The sequence below is a fragment of the Sapajus apella genome, unplaced genomic scaffold (assembly GCF_009761245.1).
Source record: "Sapajus apella isolate SASKATOON/1434 unplaced genomic scaffold, GSC_monkey_1.0 scaffold186, whole genome shotgun sequence".
Lineage (NCBI taxonomy): Eukaryota > Metazoa > Chordata > Mammalia > Primates > Cebidae > Sapajus > Sapajus apella.
In genome coordinates, this window is record NW_022437126.1 from 817,314 (window position 1) to 837,799 (window position 20,486).

At 48.4% G+C, this 20,486-nt stretch overlaps 1 protein-coding gene and 2 pseudogenes across 1 annotated transcript; 2 read left to right on the top strand and 1 right to left on the bottom strand.

The window, feature by feature from the left end:
• On the top strand, window positions 1-1,116 carry LOC116543349 (annotated as a pseudogene).
• A 2,469-nt stretch (window positions 1,117-3,585) lies between these two features.
• On the bottom strand, window positions 3,586-8,306 carry TM4SF5 (transmembrane 4 L six family member 5). Its single transcript, XM_032268767.1, has 5 exons — window positions 8,059-8,306; window positions 5,630-5,710; window positions 4,183-4,319; window positions 3,773-3,956; window positions 3,586-3,696 (listed from the first exon to the last, which is right to left on the bottom strand). Exons 1-5 carry the CDS (start codon window positions 8,233-8,235, stop codon window positions 3,682-3,684), a joined length of 594 nt encoding a protein of 197 aa, XP_032124658.1. The 5' UTR covers window positions 8,236-8,306; the 3' UTR covers window positions 3,586-3,681.
• A 1,726-nt stretch (window positions 8,307-10,032) lies between these two features.
• Window positions 10,033-10,615, top strand: LOC116543350 (annotated as a pseudogene).
• Window positions 10,616-20,486: the final 9,871 nt, after the last annotated feature.

Sequence of the window (20,486 nt, forward strand, 5' to 3'; positions counted from 1 at the left end):
ATGGAGCTGGGCACCAGAGCCAAGCTGCTGCCGCTGCTGCTACTGCTGCTGCTGCTGAGGTTGACGCGTTGCACCTGTGCACAGACAGATGGTCAGAACAGCTACAGGCCGGTCATCCAAGTGAGCAATGGGGGTCCCTTGGGCGACTGGGCCTGGCCTGAGATGTGTCCTGATGGACTCCTTGCCCGGGGGTTATCGCTCAAGGTTGGGGCTCAGGCCTAGGTCCTGAAGAGGGCAGAGATACTTGGGACCACCGAGCCAAGGATGGCAATTCCGTGACTCATCCTTGCTCCTCTCCTCGATACCCTGGTGGAGCCTTCCCAGGGTCTTGGCGATGACACTGCACTGAATGGGATCAGGCTGCACTGCGCGCTCAGGAACGCCCTAGGAAACGCGCACGCGGTGGAGTCCAAGTCTGGAAGGTGGGGCACAGGGGCCAAGGATACCCCGGGGTGATGGTATGTCCCTTACCTTCTATGACATACTCCATCGCGACAGGCAGGCTGGCTTCTCCAGAGCTATGGGGCAATATAGGCCAGTATAGACCGGGGCTGGGGGTGGAGGTCAGGGAGCTAGACCCAGGTTACCAGGGTCTGTAGGCAGCACTTGGCTTGGAAAGTCCCAAGAGGTGATCGGCCTGTTGGTGAACAGGGGCGCCCGCAGAGCCAGCGCATCTCCATTTCCCTTGCAGGTGGGGCGTGTGGAGTGAGCCATTGTGGTGTCCCAGCGGCTTCCTGGTGGCTTTCTCGCTTCGCGTGGAACCACCTATCGGGAAAGGTGTTGACACAGCAGCGAACAACGTGCGCTTCCGCTGTTCAGATGGCAAGGAACTGGAGAGGCCTGGGCTGAGCTGGGGAGACTTTGGAGACTGGAGTCCCCCTTGCTCCAAGGGTGTGTGTGGCCTGCAGACCAAGATCGAGGGGCCTTTAGGGCTCTGGCGATGACACTGCACTGAACGACGCGCTCTTTTTCTGCTTGCTGCAGTTGAAAGGCGCAGCCACAGCTCTCTTCTGGGCTGGGGGGTTTTTCCCCCTTCTTGTTTTTAAGGTTCTCCCAGTTGACTTTGGTCTCACCTGTTTTAGGGATGGGGAGCTGCATCTTCTTTCCCCCTCCTAACCTAGCATTTGGCGAGGCATGCATTTGGGTTTGGTCTCAGGGGTCCATGGTAGGTTGCTGAAAGTTATGGACTGGTAGTCCAGAAAAACACACTTAAACACACAACTTTAACACAAGTGATGGAAGTCTGGCTTTTTCTTTCTTTCTTTCTTTTTTAGAGGAGTCTTGCTCTGTCACTCAGGCTAGAATGCAGTGGCATGATCTTGGCTCACTGCAACATTCCCCTCCTGGGTTCAAGGATTCTCCTGCCTCAGCCTCCCAACTAGCTGGGACTATAGGTGCCCGCCACCATGCCCAGCTAATTTTTGTATTTTTAGTAGAGATGGGGGTTTCCCCGTGTTGGCCAGGCTGGTCTTGAACTCCTGACCTCAGGTGATCTGCCCACCTCAGCCTCCCAAAGTGCTGCGATTACAGGCGTGAGCCACTGCACCTGGCCTGAATTTTCTTAATCTTAGGTCACTGGTTCAGAAAGGAGACAACCTAGGCACCAAATTGGGGCAGGGTGCCTGCAGACACCTTCAGAAAGCCACTACGTCACTGCTGAAAAAGCAAAATTAGCCGAGAGTGGTGGTGCACACCTGTAATCCCAGCTACTCGGGAAGCTGAGGCAGGAGAATCACTTGAATCCGGGAGGCAGAGGTTGCTGTGAGCTGAGATCACTCCATTGCACTCCAGCTTTGGCAACTAGAGCAAAACTCTGTCTCAAAAAAAAAAAAGGCAAATTCCACTAAATTATGGCCAGGCATGGTGGCTCATGCCTGTAATCTCAGCACTCTGGGAGGCCAAGGCGAGTGGATTGCTTAAGCTTAGGTGTTGGAGACCAGCCTGAACAACATGGTGAAAACCTCTCTCCACACAAAGTACAAAAATTAGCAGGGCATGGTGTTGTGTGCCTTTAGTCCCAGCTACTCAGGAGGCAGAGGCAGGAGGATTGCTTGAGCCCTGGAGGTCGAGGCTGCAATGAGCTGAGATCAGGCCACTGCACTCCAGCTTAAGTGACAGTGATACCCCTGTATCAAAAAAAAAAAAAAAAAAAAAAAAAATCTACCAAATTAGGAGGTGACAAGGCCACAATGGCTTTATAGTTCCATTTTCTAGAGTTTCAGAGGCTATAATGTCTTTTCCATAGTTTTCATTATTTTCTCCTACAAAACCCAAACAGTAGTCTTCCTAAATACTGATTTCCTGTTCAAGACCTTTGTCCTTGCTGTTCTCTCTGCCTATAATCCCCCAAATATCCAGATGGTTAGCAAGCCCTCCAGATCTTAGCTCAAATTTAACTTTCTCAAAATTTCCCTATCATAAAAGAGTCTCTCCATCAGTCAATATCAATCCCATTAACATGCTTTTAAAAAGTGTTTATTGGCCAGGCACAGTGGCTCACACCTGTAATCTCAACACTTAGGAAGGCTGAGGTGGGAGAATTGCTTTTGCTCAGGAGTTCAAGACAGGCCTGGGCAACATGGCGAAACCCCGTCTCTACAAAAAATACAAAAAAATTAGCAAGGCATGGTGGCATACGCCTGTGGTCCCAGCTACTTGGGAGACTGACATGGGATGATCACTTGAGCCCAGAAGGTGGAGGATACAGTGAGCCGATATCATGCCACTGCCTTCCAGCCTGAGTGACATAGCGAGACACTGTTTAAAAAAAAAGTACTTTTTACCTATTGAAATAATTTTTTGCTTCTTTTAACAGTTGCCTATCTTCCACCCTTGGAATGCCAAGTTGAGAGCACAGAACTTGTCCCTCTTATTTACCATTGTTATTTCCAGCACAACCAAATAGCTCAGTATTTATTTATTATTTATTTATTTATTTATTTTGAGATGGAGTCTCACTCTGTCGCCCAGGCTGGAGTGCAGTGGCACGATCTCAGCACACTGTAATCTCCACCTCCCAGGTTCATGCAATTCTCCTGGCTCAGTCTCCCAAGTAGCTGGGCAGGTGTGCGCCACCATGCCTGGCTAATTTTTGTATTTTTAGTGGAGACAGGGTTTCACTATGTTGGTCAGGCTGGTCTCGAACTCCTGACCTCAAGTGATCCACCCACCTCAGCCTCCCAAGTGCTGGGATTACGGACGTGAGCCACTGCGCCTGACGCAGTATCTATCTGTTAAGAAAGTAAGGCCAGGCGCGGTGGCTCACACCTGTAATCCCAGCACTTTGGGAAGCCGAGGCTCGTGGATCACGAGGTCTGAAGTTCGAAACCAGCCTGGCCAATATGGTGAAGCCCTGTCTCTACTAAAGATACAAAAATTAGCCAGGCTTGGTGGCAGACGCCTGTAATCCCAGCTACTTGGGAGGCTGAGGCAGAAGAATTGCTTGGATCTGAGAGGCAGAGTTTGCAGTGAGCCGAGATCACGCGACTGAACTCCAGCCTGGGCGACAATGCAAGACTCTGTCTCAAAAAAAAATGTAACAAGTGGAGTGCAGGGGCCCCAAAACCCACAATCTGAGACAGGGAAGAGAGCTCAAAGCAGTTTATTCTAGCGAGCCAGGGAGTGAGCGGGCTACGCAGGTATCCAGGAGGGAGCAGGTGTAACCCGGCGGTCAGTGGAGCCTCAGTGAGGGGTGTCCTGCGGAAAAAAGAAGGTGAGAACGCAGCCAGGACCAGGCAGGTTCCCTTTAGAACTCCACCCCACGCCATCCCACCTTTTTTTTCCTGCAATCGCCACAGAAGACACCGATGATCGCGTTCACCAGCTGGATCCCACACAGTACCATCTCCAGACACGAGGCGGCCACCAGCAGCGAGAAGAGCGTCACGTTCCAGGGGACCACGCGAGGGGGCGCCTTGCACCAATCCCATGTAGTGCGGTTGAGCAAGTAGGCTCCCCTGTGGGAGGGGCAAGGTCACGTGGGAGAAGGCGGCATGCGCGTGCGCCACCCCCCACCCCTCCCCAGTCCCGGGAACGCGTCCCAGGGGATTTGCAAAGGCCCGGGTAGCCCACGTGGAGCGAGAGCTCTCGAAGCCGAGTCCCACCCAGATGTCCCAGTCCATGGGGTAAGGCCCAGAGGAAAAAGGCAGAGAATGGAGGGCACGAATACAGGCTAAGCCTTACGCGGTGTCTTCGAAGTGGTAGCCCCACTGGCCGTTCATTAAGCATCTGGGTCCATTTCGGAGCCCAGCTCCAGACACCGAGAGGCAGTAGATGGCACCAAGCACCCCAAACGCTGAGGAGAAGACGGAGCGCAGCATCTGGATGTGGCGTGGAAGGGGAGGTGAGTAAGTCCCAATGTCCCCATCTGTGCGTGACAGCGTTCAGCACCAGCCCTCACACATCGAGTTCTGCTCCAGTCAGGTGGAAATTTATTTTAATTTTATTTACGTATTTATTTATGTATTTATTTATTTTAGACAAGAGTCTTTTCTGTCGCCCAGGCCGTGTAGTGACATGTCTCGACTTTCACTGCAACTTTTGTCTCCCTTGTTTAAGCCATTCTCATTTTTTTTTTTTTTTTTTCTCTACACAGCCTAACAGAATCAAGTCATTCTCGTTCCTTCAGCCTCCCAGGTAGCTGGGATTACAGGCGCCAGCCACCACACCTGGCTAATTTTTATATTTTTAGTAGAGATGGGGTTTTACCATGTTGGCCAAGCTGTTCTCGAGATCCTGGCCTCAGGCGTTGTGCCCTCCTTGGCCTCCCAAAGTGCTAGGATTACAGGTGTGAGCCACTGTGCCCAGCCTCGAGTTAGATTTAATTCTTCTTTTTTTTTTTTTTCCTTTTAAAAACAAGAATCAGGTTAAATCAGTGAGTTTTAAAAAAATTTCTTCTATTTTTTTTTCTTTTAAAAACAGAGTCAGATTTAAAATACATTTCCAGGGCCGGGCACGGTGGCTCACGCCTGTGTGTGTGTGTGTGTGTGTGTGTGTGTGTGTGTGTGTGTGTGTATATATATATATATATATATATATAAAACACATATATATATACATTTCTTGCCAAACCCCTGGCTTGGAGTTAGGCTAGCCCTAAGAGCCAGTGGCCGCCAAGGTTCACCAGGATTGTAGTCCCCCTTCTCCCCCTCACCCTTGTACCCCTCTGGATCATTGAGATTTGAGATTTGCCAGTGCCAGGCAGGGGTGGGGTGGAGCCTGGGACTCACAGAGGAGTTTGTGTAGGTAGGAATTCTGTAGAGAGTGCCATGGCTCTGCGAGAACATGTGCGGAAATTGAGTCTGAATTTCTTTTTTTTCTTTTCTTTTTTTCCCTGTAAGACAGGGTCTCACTCTGTCGCCCAGGCTGGAGTGCAGTGGTGTGATCACTGTTTACTGCAGCCTCAACCTCCTGGGCTCAAGCGGTCCTCCCACCTCAGCCTCTCAAGTAGCTGGGATTGCAGGTGTGTGCTTCCACACCGGCTAATTTTTGTATTTTTAGTAGAGACAGGGGCCTCACCATGTTGCCAAGGCTGGTCTAGAACTCCTGGGCTCAAGCCATCCATCCTCCCACCTCAACCTCCTAAAGCCACCACACCCAGCCTGGAATTCCTTCTTGATTTGGATCTTACCCTGCAGCGATTTCCACAGCACCCAGCACCACAGCAGCCCTTGCCTCCTGCACGCACGGCTGCAATTCCCGGACACAGTACCTGTGGGACAAGAGTCATTGTTATAGCATGTCCAGGCCTTACTTGCATCAGTGCTTACATCCTTCAGGAAGCTGCCTGTGATCCCTTTAGCCCTTTGGACTGTAGAAGACCTTATCTCTGCTTCTCCTGGAGCTCTGCTGGGCTTCACTTTGCTTTATCCTTATTTATGGGCCTTCCTTATCTCTGTCCAGGTTGTGGCCTCTAGAAGGTAGCACCCAATATCATTATTTTCCCCAATCTTGGCACATAGTAGTTACCCTATTGAATGGATGTCAGGGGGACTACTTCACATGCTATGAATTGATTCCTCTCTCAGGATCTCAGTTTTGCCCTGTGTAAAATGGGTCTGGAAGATCTAACTCACAGGTCTGTTCTCAGGATTTCATGAGAGAACAAACTGACATGGTGTCAAGACTGGCTCAGAGGCAGGGGGCGGTGGCTCACGCCTATAATCTCAGCACTTTGGGAGGTGGAGGTGGGCAGATCACCTGAGGTCAGGAGTTTGAGACCAGCCTGACCAACATGGAGAAACCTCGTCTCTACTAAAAATACAAAACTAGCCAGGCATGGTGGCGGCTGCCTGTAATCCCAGCTACTCGGGAGGCTGAGGCAGGAGAATGGCTTGAACCCGGAAGGCAGAGATTGCACTCCAACCTGGGCAACAAGAGGGAAACTCTGTCAAACAAAAAAAAAAAAAAAAAAAACGGAAAAAGCCAGACACAAAGGAACATATACTCTATGATTCCATTTGTGTAAAGTTCAAAATAGGCCAAACTAGCCTATGGGGTTAGAAGACAGAATAGTTGGGCGCAGTGGCTCATGCCTGTAATCCCAGCACTTTGGGAGGCCAAGGTGGGCAGATCACAAAGCCAGGAGTTCGAGACCAGCCTGGCCAACATGGTGAAACCCCGTCTTTACTAAAACCACAAAAATTAGCCGGGCATGGTGGTGCACGCCTGTAGTCCCAGCTACTTGGGAGGCTGAGGCAGGAGAACTGCTTGAACCCGGGAAGTGGATGTTGCAATGAGCCAAGATCATACCATTGCAGCCTGGGTAAGAAGAGCAAAACTGTCTCAAAAAAAAAAAAAAAAAAAAAAAAAAAAAAGAAAGAATAGTTGTTACCCTTGCTGGTGAGGTGATTCTGGGTTTTGTGTGTGGCGAGAGGCGTGCCTGTGCTTCTGGTAATGATCTGGTTTTTGACCTGGGCTCAGATATGCTCACTTTTTAAAAATTTGTTGAGCTGTGTACTACGGATCTGGGTACTTGTCTGCATGACTTCAATAAAAAGTTTTAAAACATCAAAAAAAAAAAAAGTGTAAAAAGTCCTTCAATAGTTTTCTGTTGTACTTAGGATAAAAATTCAAATGACTCCACAGTGGCTTTCAGGGGTGTTCCAGGCCTAGCCTCTGCCCCCCTCTGACCTCATTTCATTGTGCCTCACCTACACCGGCCACCTGTCTGATCCTTAGAAGTGTGGAGCCTATTCCCACCTTAGGCTTTTGACTTGCCAGTTCCCTGCCGGCAACACTCTCACCTTCTTCTTGTCATTTGGGGCTCAGTTCAGGCGTCACTGCATAGAGCCCTTCCCTGAAAATCCTGTAAAAAGTGGCCTCCATGTTGCCTAGGAGCCTTCATGCCAGCAGTTTTTTTTTTTTTTTTTTTTTGAGACGGAGTTTCACTCATGTTACCCAGGCTGGAGTGCAATGGCACGATCTCGGCTCACTGCAACCCCTGCCCCCTGAGTTGAAGCAATTCTCCTGCCTCAGCCTCCCGAATAGTTGGGATTACAGGCGACCACCACCAGGCCCGGCTAATTTTTGTATTTTAAGTAGAGACGGGGTTTCACCATATTGGCCAGGCTGGTCTTGAACTCCTGACCTCGTGATCCACCTGCTTTGGCCTCCCAAAGTGCTGGGATTCCAGGCGTGAGCCACTGTGCCTGGCCAGCTCTGAGTAATTTTGCTGCACTCCACCCTCATGCCTGTTATTATCCTGTCTGATGATGTCTCTGACAACCAGCTGCTCCTTCTGCCTCCATCCTTGTAGTGAGGTGTTCTCAGCATCTGCTCAACAGTGGGAACAGGGAGGACAGGCAGGACATGCTCCCTACGAGGTAGGGGAACTCTTTAGAGCAGTGAGGCTCTCGTCCTTTCTGTTCCCTTCAGACTTTCAGCTTGGGACCCCGGGGCTCTTCCAGGACTGACTCTAGAGGGCTCTTAGTACCCACCAAGCCATTGCCATCCTCTCCCAAGGAACCATCCTTACTTCTCTCTCCCTGTCCCTCCTGTTCAGAACCCCTTAGGCGGCACCCAGCTACCTGGCCCGGGCTCCCCTGCCAACCTCCTCACCATTAAGCCCCCGCCGATGAAGCCACCCATGAGCCAGACTTGCAAGCTGAGATGGTTGGTGTTGGTCCAGGAGGTCTCCCCATTAGGCACCAGCAGGAGGGCGTTGGCCACGATGCAGACCAGGGAGAGGGTGATGAGGGAGAGCCCCACGCAGCGGGCACACTTTCCTGTGCACATGGTGGGATGTTAGGAAGGGCAGGCAGTGAGTGAAAGTAAGCCGGAGGTTCCCAGGTCCAGAGGAAAACAACCCTGGAGCAAGGAGCAAAGGTCGGAAAGAGGTGTGGCAGAAACTGGCAGGATCAGAATGATAAGGGAGAGAGGCACAGGTCGCGGGCACGGAGGAGGCAGAGGCGGAGGGCTGCAGCCTTGAGATAATGGGAGGATGCAGAGGTGGATGAGGTGGGGGCCGTGGACACACTACTCTGGATTCATGCCGTCCCGTTTTTCTGCACACTCCCCCACAGTCCCTCCGTTGATTCCATACCTGCTTTGCAACTTAGTCAAGCCCCTTAATATGTCTCAGTTACCTCATCTGTATAAAGTGATGCCACTTGTGGCCGAGTGCGTTGGCTCATGCCTGTAATCCCAGTACTTTGGGAGGCTGAGGTGGGTGGATCACCTGAGGTCAGGAGTTCGAGATTAGCCTGGACAACATGGAGAAACCCCATCTCTACTAAAAATACAAAAATTAGCTGGGCGAGGTGGTGGGCACCTGTAATCCTAGCTATTTGGGAGGCTAAGGCAGGAGAATCACTTGAACCTGGGAGGTGGAGGTTGCAGTGAGCCGAAATTGTGCCACTGCATTCCAGCCTGGGTGACGAGCGAAACTGTCTCAAAAAAATAAAAAATAGGCCTGGTGCGGTGGCTCACACCTGTAATTCAAGCACTTTGGGAGGCCGTGGCAGGTGGAATACAAGGTCAGGAATTCGAGACCAGCATTGTGAAACCGTGTCTCTACTAACAATACAGAAATTAGCTGGGCGCAGTGGTGAGCACCTGTAATCCCAGCTACTCGGGAGGCTGAGGCAGGAGAATGGCTTGAACCTGGGAGGCAGAGGTTGCAGTGAGCCGAGATAGTGCCATTGCACTCCAGCCTGGGCGAGAGAGCGAGACTCCATCTCAAAAATAAAATATAAAAAAATAAAGAATAAAGTGATGCCACTTGCCTTGCGGGCTACTTGTGAGAATTAAGTGGGACCACCTGAGAACGATTTTGTAAACTAGGAAGCACAGAACAGATATGTGGTGGCCTCTTCGTTTCTGCTAGTCCCACAGGGAGCATTCCTTCTAGGGAGAAATTAAAGAGATGACTGTGGGCTCTCATAATCCTGCCATTTCACCTTCTAGTATTTGATTATTGACATCTCCTCCTCTTAAGGCCACTACCTGTCTCTCTCAGGGTGGGCTTAGGACTTAGGCCTGATTGATGAGAGCGTTCTATCCTGCTAGCCTTGGTGTTTGATTCAGCAACAGCCATGTGATCTGAGCCAGCTCTGTGAGAATCAGCTTCTGCCTTTTTTCGTCTTGTTTTGTTGCTGCCGGAGTCTTGCTTTGTTGCCCAGGCTGGTGTGTAGTGGATCATGGCTCCCTGCAGCCTTGACCACCTGGGCCCAATTGATCCTCCCACCTCAGCCTCCTGAGTAGCTAGGACTACAGGTGTATGTTACCATGCCTGGCTAACTGTTTTATTTTTAATAGAGACAAGGTTTCACTGTTACCCAGTGCTCCTGAGCTCAAGCGATCCTCCCACCTCAGCCTCCCAAAGTGCTGGGATTACAGGTGTGAACCACTGTGCCCAGCCCCTGATGACTTCACAACCAGCTGTTGTGATGAGGGAGGGCCTGCCAGTTATGGGGAGAAGTCAATCCAGAGGAAAGAACAATTGAGAGATGGAGATAGTAGGTCTTGATGATGTCATTTGAACCTGCAGATCCAGCTATACCTGAAGCCTGATCATTCCTTAGAAAGTTTTAATATGTGGCTCCCACACCGCAGCGCTGCCACCCGGCCCTGCCAGCTTCCCAAACTGTGGCCAACCTCAAGCGCACCTTCATCGCCATCAAGTTGGACGGCGTGCAGCCTGGCCTAGTGGGCGAGATCATCAAGCTCTTCAAGCAAAAGGAGTCCCGCCTCGTGGCCATGAAGTTCCTCCGGGCCTCCGAGGAACACCTGAAGCAGCATTACATTGACCTGAAAGACCGCCCATTCTTCCCTGGGCTGGTGAAGTACATGAACTCAGGGCCGGTCGTGGCCATGGTCTGAGAGAGGCTGAATGTGGTGAAGACAGGCCGAGTGATGCTTGGGGAGACCACTCCAGCAGATTCTAAGCGAGGCACCATTCGTGGGGACTTCTGCATTCAGGTTGGCAGGAACAGCATTCATGGCAGTGACTCAGTAATAAGTGCTGAAAAAGAAATCAGCCTATGGTTTAAGCCTGAAGAACTGGTTGACTACAAGTCTTGTGCTCATGACTGGGTCTATGAACAAGAGGGGACACAGCAGCAGTCTCCTTCAGCACGGCTTGGTGCGTCCCTGGACACAGCTCTTCATTCCACTGGCTTAGAAGCAACAGGACAGATCATTCTTTTGTAGAGCATATTTGCCAGTAAAGCCTTTGGAAGCTGGAAAAAAAAAGTTTTGATATGTGAATTGGTTTGAATTGTGTCAACTGCAATGTAGAGTCTTTGTTGATTTGGAAATTTAATTCATTAAGCCCTTGCTAGGGATAGAGCCTTGTGCTGGAGGCTACAGGGATTTCTAGTTGTATGACTGAGAACCACATCCAGCTATGCCTGAAGCCTGATCATTCCTTAGAAAGTTTTGATGTGTAAGCAGGGCGCAGTGGCTCATGCCTGTAATGCCAGCACTTTGGGAGGCTGAGGCAGGTGGATCACTTGCAGTTGGGAGTTCGAGACCAGCCTGGCCAACATGGTGAAATCCCATCTCTACTAAAAATAGAAAAATTAGGTGGGTCTGGTGGCGTGCACCTGTAGTCCCAGCTACTGTACTTCAGCCTGGACAACAGAGTGAGACTCTGTCTCAAAAAAAAAAAAAAAAAAAAAAAAGAAAGTTTTGATATGTGAATTGGTTTGAATTGTGTCAATTGCAGTGTAGAGTCTTTGTTGATCTGGAAATTAATTCATTAAGCCCTTGCTAGGGACAGGGCCTTGTGCTGGAGACTATAACGATTTCCAGTTATATGAATGAGAACCAGATTTGGGTCTCACAAGCAAACAGGAGAGTGAAGGCCCCCACAGAACTAACCCTAGTTCAAGTAGGAAGTGGGAGTGCCATGAAGAGATGAGGGTAGTAGGAAGTGCCACAGGGCTTCAGAGGGCACGCAGTGAGGCTGCCACCTGGAAAGTGGTATCCAGCCAGTGGCCCCTGATGCAGCTTCTCCCAGCAGCCCATTCAGACCACTACAGAGAGGTGGAAAGTGGAGAAAACTTACCACTCAGAATGGATGGCCAGAATCTCTGCTATTTCTAAGACAGAGGAATTGGATTGAGAAAAATATATGGAGAATTTACCTCTTGAATCAGAGGACACCTGACAAAGAAAATACTTTGAACCTCCCCCAACTACTTGTCTCTGACTCATAGATATTATGATAACTGATATATTTGGTTTTGCTTCTGTTGGCATGTTTAATGCTTTAAAAAATATTTCCGTGTTGCTTCTGATGTTTTCTGTCCCTTTTCTTTAAAGATTTTATATTCTCCTTTTTTTTTTTTTTTGAGACAGGGTCTCTATCACTCAGACTAGAGTGCTGTGCTAAGATCATCATGGCTCACTGCAGCTGTGACCTCCTGGGCTCAAGCAGTCTTCTCACTTCAGCCTCCTGAGTAGCCAGGACTACAGGCCCACATCACCACACTCAACTAATTAAAAATAAGTTTCGTTTTCTTTTTTAGAGATGGAGTCTTCCTATGTTGTCCAGGCTGGTTTCGAACTCCTAGGCTCAAGCTATCCTCCCAGCTTGGCCTCCAAAAGTGTTGGGATTACAGGCTACTGCACCCAGCCCTCCTTAGTTTTGTTTGTTTTTTATTAGAGACAGGGTCTCGCTATATTGCCCAGGCTGGAGTGCAGTGGCACTTCACAGGTGCAATCCCACTACTGATCAATATGGGAGTTTTGACCTGCTCCATTTCTGAACTGGGCTGGTTAACCCCTCTTTAGGCAATCTGGTGGTCTCTCACTTCCTGGAGGTTACCATATTGATGCCAAACAGTGCAGACACCTGACTGGCATAGCACACTACAGCCCAGAACTCCTGGGCTCAAGTAATCCTCCCACCTCAGCCTCCCAAGTAGCTGGGACTACTGGCACGCACCTCCATGCCAGACTGTTTGTTTTTTTGAGACAGAGTCTTACTCTATTGCCCAGGCTGGAGTGCAATGGTGCGATCTCCGCTCACTGCAACCTCTGCCTCTTGGGTTCAAGCAATTCTCCTGCCTCAGCCTCTCGTGTAGCTGGGATTAGAGGCACTGGCCATGACACCTGGGTAATTTTTGGGTTTTTAGTGGAGACAGGGTTTCACCCTGTTAGTGGGGCTGGTCTGGAACTCCTGTCCTCAAGTAATCTGCCTGCCTCAGCCTCCCAAAGGGCTGGGATTACAGGCATGAGTTACTGCACCCAGCCCTCCTTAGTGTTAAAAGGCTTTTTTTTTTTTTTTTTTCTTTGAGACAGAGTTTTGCTCTTGTTTGCCCAGGCTGGAGTGCAATGGCACGATCGCAGCTCACAATGACCTCCGCCTCCTAGGTTCAAGTGATTCTCCTGCCTCAGCCTCCCAAGTAGCTGGGATTACAGGCATGCTCCACCACGCTTGGCTAATTTTTTGGTATTTTTTTTAAGAGACAGGATTTCTCCATGTTGGTCAGGCTGGTCTCGAACTCCTGACCTCAGGTGATCTGCCCGCCTCGGCCTCCCAAAGTGCTGGGATTACAGGTGTGAGCCACTGCGCCTGGCCAAAAGGCTTATTTTAAACCCTAGTGGTGGTTACTTTTAAGTCTTGTGAAAGTATCCTTTCACTTGCCAGTCAGCCTCTTTCTGAAACTGCCTATCATCCCTGCAGCCGCCTTTGAGGGACTCTGTACAGATGGTTTACCATGCTGAGAGCCATATGACCATGTGATCCTGTGATAAAAAACGGAACTGTCTGCTCCAGTTCTTCGATTCTCCCTGAGTCCATGCCCTTTGCTATGCCATTTCTGGTGCCTCCCACTAGAGGTAGCATGTACCTCCTACCGTAAGGGTGGAATGGAATGTGGGCAGCAGTGACAATATCCCTGTTCTGAGCCTAGGGCTTCAGAGGCATTGTGTGGTGCCACTTGCCACGCTGTGTCATTATCATTGCCATGAGAAGAACATGCCTGAGTTATCCCACTGGTAAAATGAAGGTGTAAGATGCAAGCTAAAGGCTCACATTGGATCCCACCCTGGATCACCTGACCCCCAGCCAACTCATACCTGTGTATCAATGAAATAAATGCTTATATTTTTATGACACTAAGACTGACCAGGCGCAGTGGCTCACGCCTGTTATCCCAGCCCTTTGGGAAGCCGAGGCGGGCAGATCACGAGGTCAGGAGTTCGAGACCAGCCTAATATGGTGAAACCCCTTCTCTACTAAAAACACAAAAATTAGCTGGGCATGGGGTGCGTGCCTGTAGTCCCAGCTACTCAGGAGGCTGAGGCAGGAGAATCGATTGAACCTGGGAGGCGTGGAGATTACAGTGAGCCAAGATCATGCCACTGCACTCCAGCCTGGGTGACACAGCGAGACTCCATCTCAAAAAAAAAAAAAAAAAAAAAAAAAAAGACTTTATCGGGGGGGATGGTCTGTTGCCCAGTAATAGGTTCCTGAAACAGACCCCCTTATCCAGGCCACGGCTGGTTGACTGAGGAACAAGTAGCTGATCCAAAAGCAGACATGTAGCCAGAGGCCTATGAGGTCTCTTGAGGTGAGAACTCCATCCAACAGAGGTCCACTGACTAGAAAATGACCAATCAACCAATTGTATCTTCATTATTGGGAAATTTGTCTGTGAGACAACCTGAGAGAGTCATCAGAGACTAGGGTGGCTTCAAACTGAGAGTGGTATGCAAGAAGGGAGTGAGCAAAAGCCAGAGGCAACTGAAACCATAAATGAGCAGAAGCCATGGCATGAGAAGTGTGTAGAGAACAGTTATTCAGAAACAGTGCCAGAGGGAGAAGCACAAGGACTGGGAAGCAGAGGCAGAGAATCCGGGTCCTCAGGAGGTGGCCAACGAGACACGCTGAGTCGCCAGAACTGATGTTGAACTACGAGAGCAACTGTCATATCCCAAATAGCGGCCCTTCCAACCGTGGACCTGAAGAGGGGATTCAGCCATTGTCCGGATGGGCAGAGAGCCAGGCCAAGAGCTAGCCACCTATTTGTCTACAAGTTACTCAAGCTGATTCTGAGCGATGGTGCCTCTTTTGAGGATGAACGAAGAGAAAAACATAGTTGTGTGGGTGGGTGGTCCACAGGCATTCATTACATTATTATTATTATTATTATTATTATTTTGAGACGGAGTCTTGCTCTGTCACCCAGGCTGGAGTGCAGTGGTGCGATCTCAGCTTACTGCAATCTCTGCCTCCCCGGTTCAAGCGATTCTCCTGCCTCAACCTACCGAGTAGCTGGAACTACAGGCATGTGCCCCCATGCCCAGCTAATTTTTTGTATTTTTAGTAGAGACAGGGTTTCACCATGTGAGCCAGGATGGTCTTGATCTCCTGACCTCATGATCTACCCACCTCGGCCTCTGAAAGTACTGGGATTACAGGCATGAGCCACCATGCCCAGCCTTATTACATTATTTTTATACAGCTCTGGATGAATGAAATAATGTTAATAATGTTAACAAAACATTGTAGGGATTCTGAAAAATTTTCTCAAAACAAGGGAAGGGTACATTATTCTGAAGACTGAAAGAAACAGTACTCTGGAGAAATACTTACCATAGGATTTGCAAGAGATTTTCAGGAAGATTTTTGGTACCATCGCTAGAATTTTCCTGGAAGTAGGAACAAAATACCTTAAGAAAGAAAAGGCTGACCGGGCGTGGTGGCTCACGCCTGTAATCCCAGCACTTTGGGAGGCCAAGGCAGGCGGATCACCTGAGATCAGGAGTTTGAGGCCAGCCTGGCCAACATGGCAAAACCTTGTCTCTACTAAAAATACAAAAAGTAGTTAGGCATGGTGGTGGGCACCTGTAGTCTTAGCTACTTGGGAGGCTGGGCCAGGAGAATCACTTGAACCCTGGGGGCAGAGGTTGCAGTGGGCCAAGATTGTGCCACTGTACTTCTGCCGGGGCAATAAGAATGAAACTCTGTCTCAAAAAGAAAAGAAAAGCCTGAGATGAAAAGGCACTAGCACATATTTGAGGGAGAGAAGGGAGAATTCTCTCAACATGCACAAAGAAAATTAAGTCCACATCAGAAGCAGTGAAGAACAGGATTGAAATTCAGAAAAAGTAAATGAAGGATGCAGAGGACAAACTTGACAAAAGTCTCGAATTCAGAGGAAAAGCGTCAAATTCAAGATTGCGCCACTGCACTCCAGTCTGGGTGACAAAGCAAGACTCCATCTCAAAAAAAAAAAAAAATTAGAAAAAGGACCAGCAATAAAAACAATCAAAGGGATGAGGATACATGTTGGGAGAGAGCAGCAATTTAGAGTAAAGAAACTGTCTGCTCCTGGCCAGGCACGGTGGCTCATGCCTGTAATTGAAGCGCTTTGGGAGGCTGAAGCGAGCAGATCACCTGAGGTCAGGAGTTCAAGACCAGGCTGGCCAACATGATGAAACCCCATCTTCACAAAAAATACAAAAATTAGCCAAACATGGTGGCGGGCACCTGTAATCCCAGCTACTCAGGAGGTTGAGGGACGAGAATCTCTTGAACCCAGGAGGTAGAGGTTGCAGTGAGCTGAGATTGTGCCACTGCACTCCAGTCTGGGTGACAGAGCAAGACTCCATCTCAAAAAAAAAAAAAAAAAAAAGAATTGAGAAACTGACTGCTCCAAAGGACAAGAATAGAGGTGGTGGAAGTGACACCACAGTTAAAACATCTGCACTAGGAGAAGACATCACTGAGCATAGATAGATCCACTAGGGTCAGTGGGTTGAAAGATATACTGCATCGCGGGTAAAATGTTAAAAGTCAGCAGTTCATAGTTTCATCCTGACAAAATATTTGAATTAAAGGATACATCTAGGCAGAATTTTTTTTTCCCATTTATTTATTTTATTGCATTTTAGGTTTTGGGGTACATGTGAAGAACATGCAAAATTGTTGCATAGGAACACACGTGGCAGTGTGATTTGCTGCCTTCCTCCCCATCACCTACATCTGGCATTTCTCCCCTTGCTATCTCTCCCCAGCTTTAGGCAGAATTTAAAAGGCTACTTAGAGGCTGGGCACGGTGGCTCATGCCTGTAATCCCAGCACTTTGGGAGGCCATGGTGGGCAGATCACCTGAGGCTGGGAGTTCGAGACCAGCTGGCCAACATGGTGAAACCCCATCTCTACTAAAAATACAAAAATTAGCTGGGTGTGGTGGGTGCCTGAAATCCTAGCTATTCAGGAGGCTGAGGCAGGAGAACTGCTTGAACCTGGGAGGTGGAAGCTGCAGTGAGCCGAGCTCATGCCATTGCACTCCAGCCTGGGGGACAAGACCAAGACTTCATCTCAAAAAAATAAAAAGGCTACTTAGAAAGGAGCAAAAATTGGTGTGGCCAGAGTCTTCTCTGAAATACTGAATGTTAGAAGACAAAGGAGTAAGGTAGCTTTGTCAACCAAAAAAATTATAACATGTCTAAGTTGCATTTTGTGGTTAAGGGCAACAGAATTGCATTTCTGAGAAAGTTTGGATTTTGAAATAACACTGTGGCTCCTTTTTTTTTTTTTTTTTTTAGGAAAATTGTTTTGACTCCCCAAGGATGAAATAAAAAAAAAACCCCAAAATGGGGAAGTCTTGACATAAGTCTAAATAATTTTCATTAAATATGCTTACAAACTGGTTTGTAAGTTTTGGAAATTTTTTTTTTTTTTTTTTTGAGTCAGAGTCTCACTGTGTCACCCAGGCTGGAGTGCAATGGCATCATCTTGGCTTACTGCAACCTCAGCCTCCCGAGTTCAAGCGATTCTCCTGCCTCAACCTCCCAAGTAGCTGGGATTACAAGCGTGGGCCACCATGCCTGGCTAATTTTTATATTTTTAGTAGAGACAAAGTTTCACCATGTTGGCCAGGCTGGTTTTGAACTCCTGACCTCAAGTAATCTACTTGTCTTGGGGCCTTCCAAAGTTCTGGGACTACAGGTGTGAGCCACCACAACCTGGCCAGAGCCACTGTCCCCTGCCTCATTTTTTTTTAAAGACAGTGTCTCACTCTGTTGCCCAGGCTGGTGTGCAGTGGCACAATCTTGGCTCACTGCAACCTCTATCTCCTGGGCTCAAGTGATCCTCCTGCCTCAGCCTGCCGCATAGCTGGGACTACAGAAGTACGTCACCATGATCGTCTAATTTTTTTGTATTTTTTGTGGAAACGGAGTTTCACTTCGTTGCCCAGGCTGGTCTTGAACTCCTGGGCTCAAGTAATCTGCGCACCTAGGCTTCCCAGAGTGTTGGGATTACAGACATGAGCCACTGCTCCCAGCCCCATAAAAAACTTCTTTTTTTTTTCGAGACAGAGTCTCACTCTGTCACCCAGGCTGGAGTGCAGTGGCATGATCTCGGTTCACTGCAACCTCCACCTTTCCGGTTCAAGCGATTCTTCTTTCTTAGCCTCCTGAGTAGCTGGGACTACAGGTACCCACCACCATGCCTGGCTAACTTTTTGTGTTTTTAGTAGAGATAGGGTTTCACTGCGTTGGCCAGGATGGTCTCAATCTCCTCACCTCGTGATCCGCCCATCTTGGCTTCCCAGAGTGCTGAGATTTCAGGTGTGAGCCCGCACCAGGCCAAAATATTTCTTTTCAAGGGAAAATGTATAATGTAAATTCTAAAAATGATATTAATAGTATTAAATATGTCATTATTGCTTGCCATACTCTGAGTTCATGGTACTAGGTAACAGAAAACCCAACTCTACTGAAACAAAAAGAGAATTTATCAGTTCAAGCAGATCAAAACATCTAGTAGGACTGATGTAGGACTAATTTCAGCTGTGGTTTGATCCAGAAGTTCAAGACGTCATCAGTGTTCTTGTTTTGTTTCTCTGCCGTTCTCTCTGCTGTTCCTTTTTTGGCTTTGACTTCCTCGTTAAGTGGGATCCTCCTTCTGACAGTAGTATTAGCTGCAGCAGTTCCAGACCTTATGTCTACACCCTACCATCAGGAGGAAGAGAATCTCCTCCCATAGCTTTCCCTGAGGAAAGAGAGGAAGCTTCTTTCCCAGGAACCCCAGAAAATTTCTCCTTGGTGCAGATTGGGTTCTATGTCTGTCCCTTACACAGATCACTGTGGCCAGAGGGTAGAACATGCTGTATTAGTCTGTTCTCAAGCTGCTAATAAAGACATACCTGAGGAACTGGGTGCGGTGGCTCACGCCTGTAATCCCAGCACTTTGGGAGGCCAAGGTGAGTGGATCATGAGGTCAGGAGTTTGAGACCACCCTGACCAACATGGTGAAACCCCGTCTCTACTAAAAAATACAAAAATTAGCCAGGCATGGTGGTGCGCACCTGTAAACCCATAATCTCAGCTACTCAGGAGGCTGAGGCAGGAGAATTACTTAAACTTGGAAGGTGAAGGTGCAATGAGCCAAGATCATGCCACTGCACTCCAGCCTGGGCGACAGAGTGAGACTCCGTCTCAAAAAAAACAAAGAAGACATACCTGAGACTGGGTAATTTACAAAGGAAAGAGGTTTAATTGACTCACAGTTTAGCATGGCTGGGGAGGCCTCAGGAAACTTACAATCATGGTGGAAGGGGAAGCAAACATGTCCTTCTTCACATGAGAGCACTCTAGCACAGGGGGAGTTGCCCATTCTATCTAAGCCATCAGGCTGGGAAATTAAGGGCACTATTAGGAAGGAGAAAAGACAGAATGAATGATGGGGAGGCATGCAACAAATATCCTCTTCAGGGAATCTGTCGAAACTCTGTGACACCTACTCACTGACTATAGCTGACCTAGTATGTGACAGAGATAGTGAGTTTGTCCCATTCTTCTGTTTTGATTGTAGTAATAGACTTTTTAGTTTGCCTCTAAAGGCACATGCTGCTCAGCTGAAGACTAGATATTTTCAGCCAAGCACGGTGGCTCACGCCTGTAATCCCAGCACTTTGGGGAGCTGAGGCAGGTGGATCACCTGAGGTCAGGAGTTTGAGACCAGCCTGGCCAACATGTGAAACCTAGTCTCTACTAAAAATACAAAAATTAGCCAGGCGTGGTGGTGCACACCTGTAATCTCAGCTACTCAGGAGGCTGAGACAGGAGAATCGTTTGAACCTGGGAGATGGAGGTTGCAGTGAGCCGAGATTGCGCCATTGCACTCCAGCCTGGGTGACAGAGCAAGACTCCAAGTCCAGAGAAAAACCTCAAAAAAGACTATTTTTTTCTACCTTCTTTTGCAGCCAACTGTGGCCATGTGTTGTCACATAGTTATGGCTTATGGGAGGGAGTGTAAATGATTTGATCAACTTTGTTTTTCTGTGAGAATGCTGCTAGTTGATCTTACCTTACTGCAAAGTTGGTTTTAAGGCATAAGGCAAATGTTTTCTGTAAGTTCTATGAGATCCCCACAATAAAGTATTTAATTTAATTCATTTATAATTTCAGCTTTTATTTTAGATTTGGAGGTACATGTGCAAGTTCGTCATAAGAGTATATTGTGTGATGCTGAGGTTTGGGAACATGATTAATCCTGTCACCCAGGTAGTGAGCATAGAACCCAGGATTTTTTTTTTTTTTTTTTTAAGACAGAGTCTCACTTTGTCACCCAGGCTGGAGTGCAGTGGCATGCTCTCAGCTCATTGCAACCTCTGCCTCCCGGGTTCAAGCAATTCTCCTGCCTCAGCCTCCCGTGTAGCTGGGATTATAGACATGCACCACCACACCTGGCTAATTTTTGTATTTTTAGTAGAGATGGGGTTTCACCATGTTGGCCAGGTTGGTCTTGAACTCCTGACCTCAGGTGATCCACCTGCCTTGGCCTCCCAAAGTGCTGGGATTACATCCATGAGCCACGGTGTCCCACCAGAACCCAGTAGTTTTCTCAACCCTTTCCCCATTCTCTCCCTCCTGCTCTGGAGTCCTCAGTGTCCATTGTTTACATCTTATGTCCATGTGCACCCAATGTTTAGCTTCCACTTATAAGTGAGAGCATGTAATATTTGATTTTCTGTTCCTGTGTTAATTTGCTTAGAATAAGGGCCTCGAGCTGTATCCATATT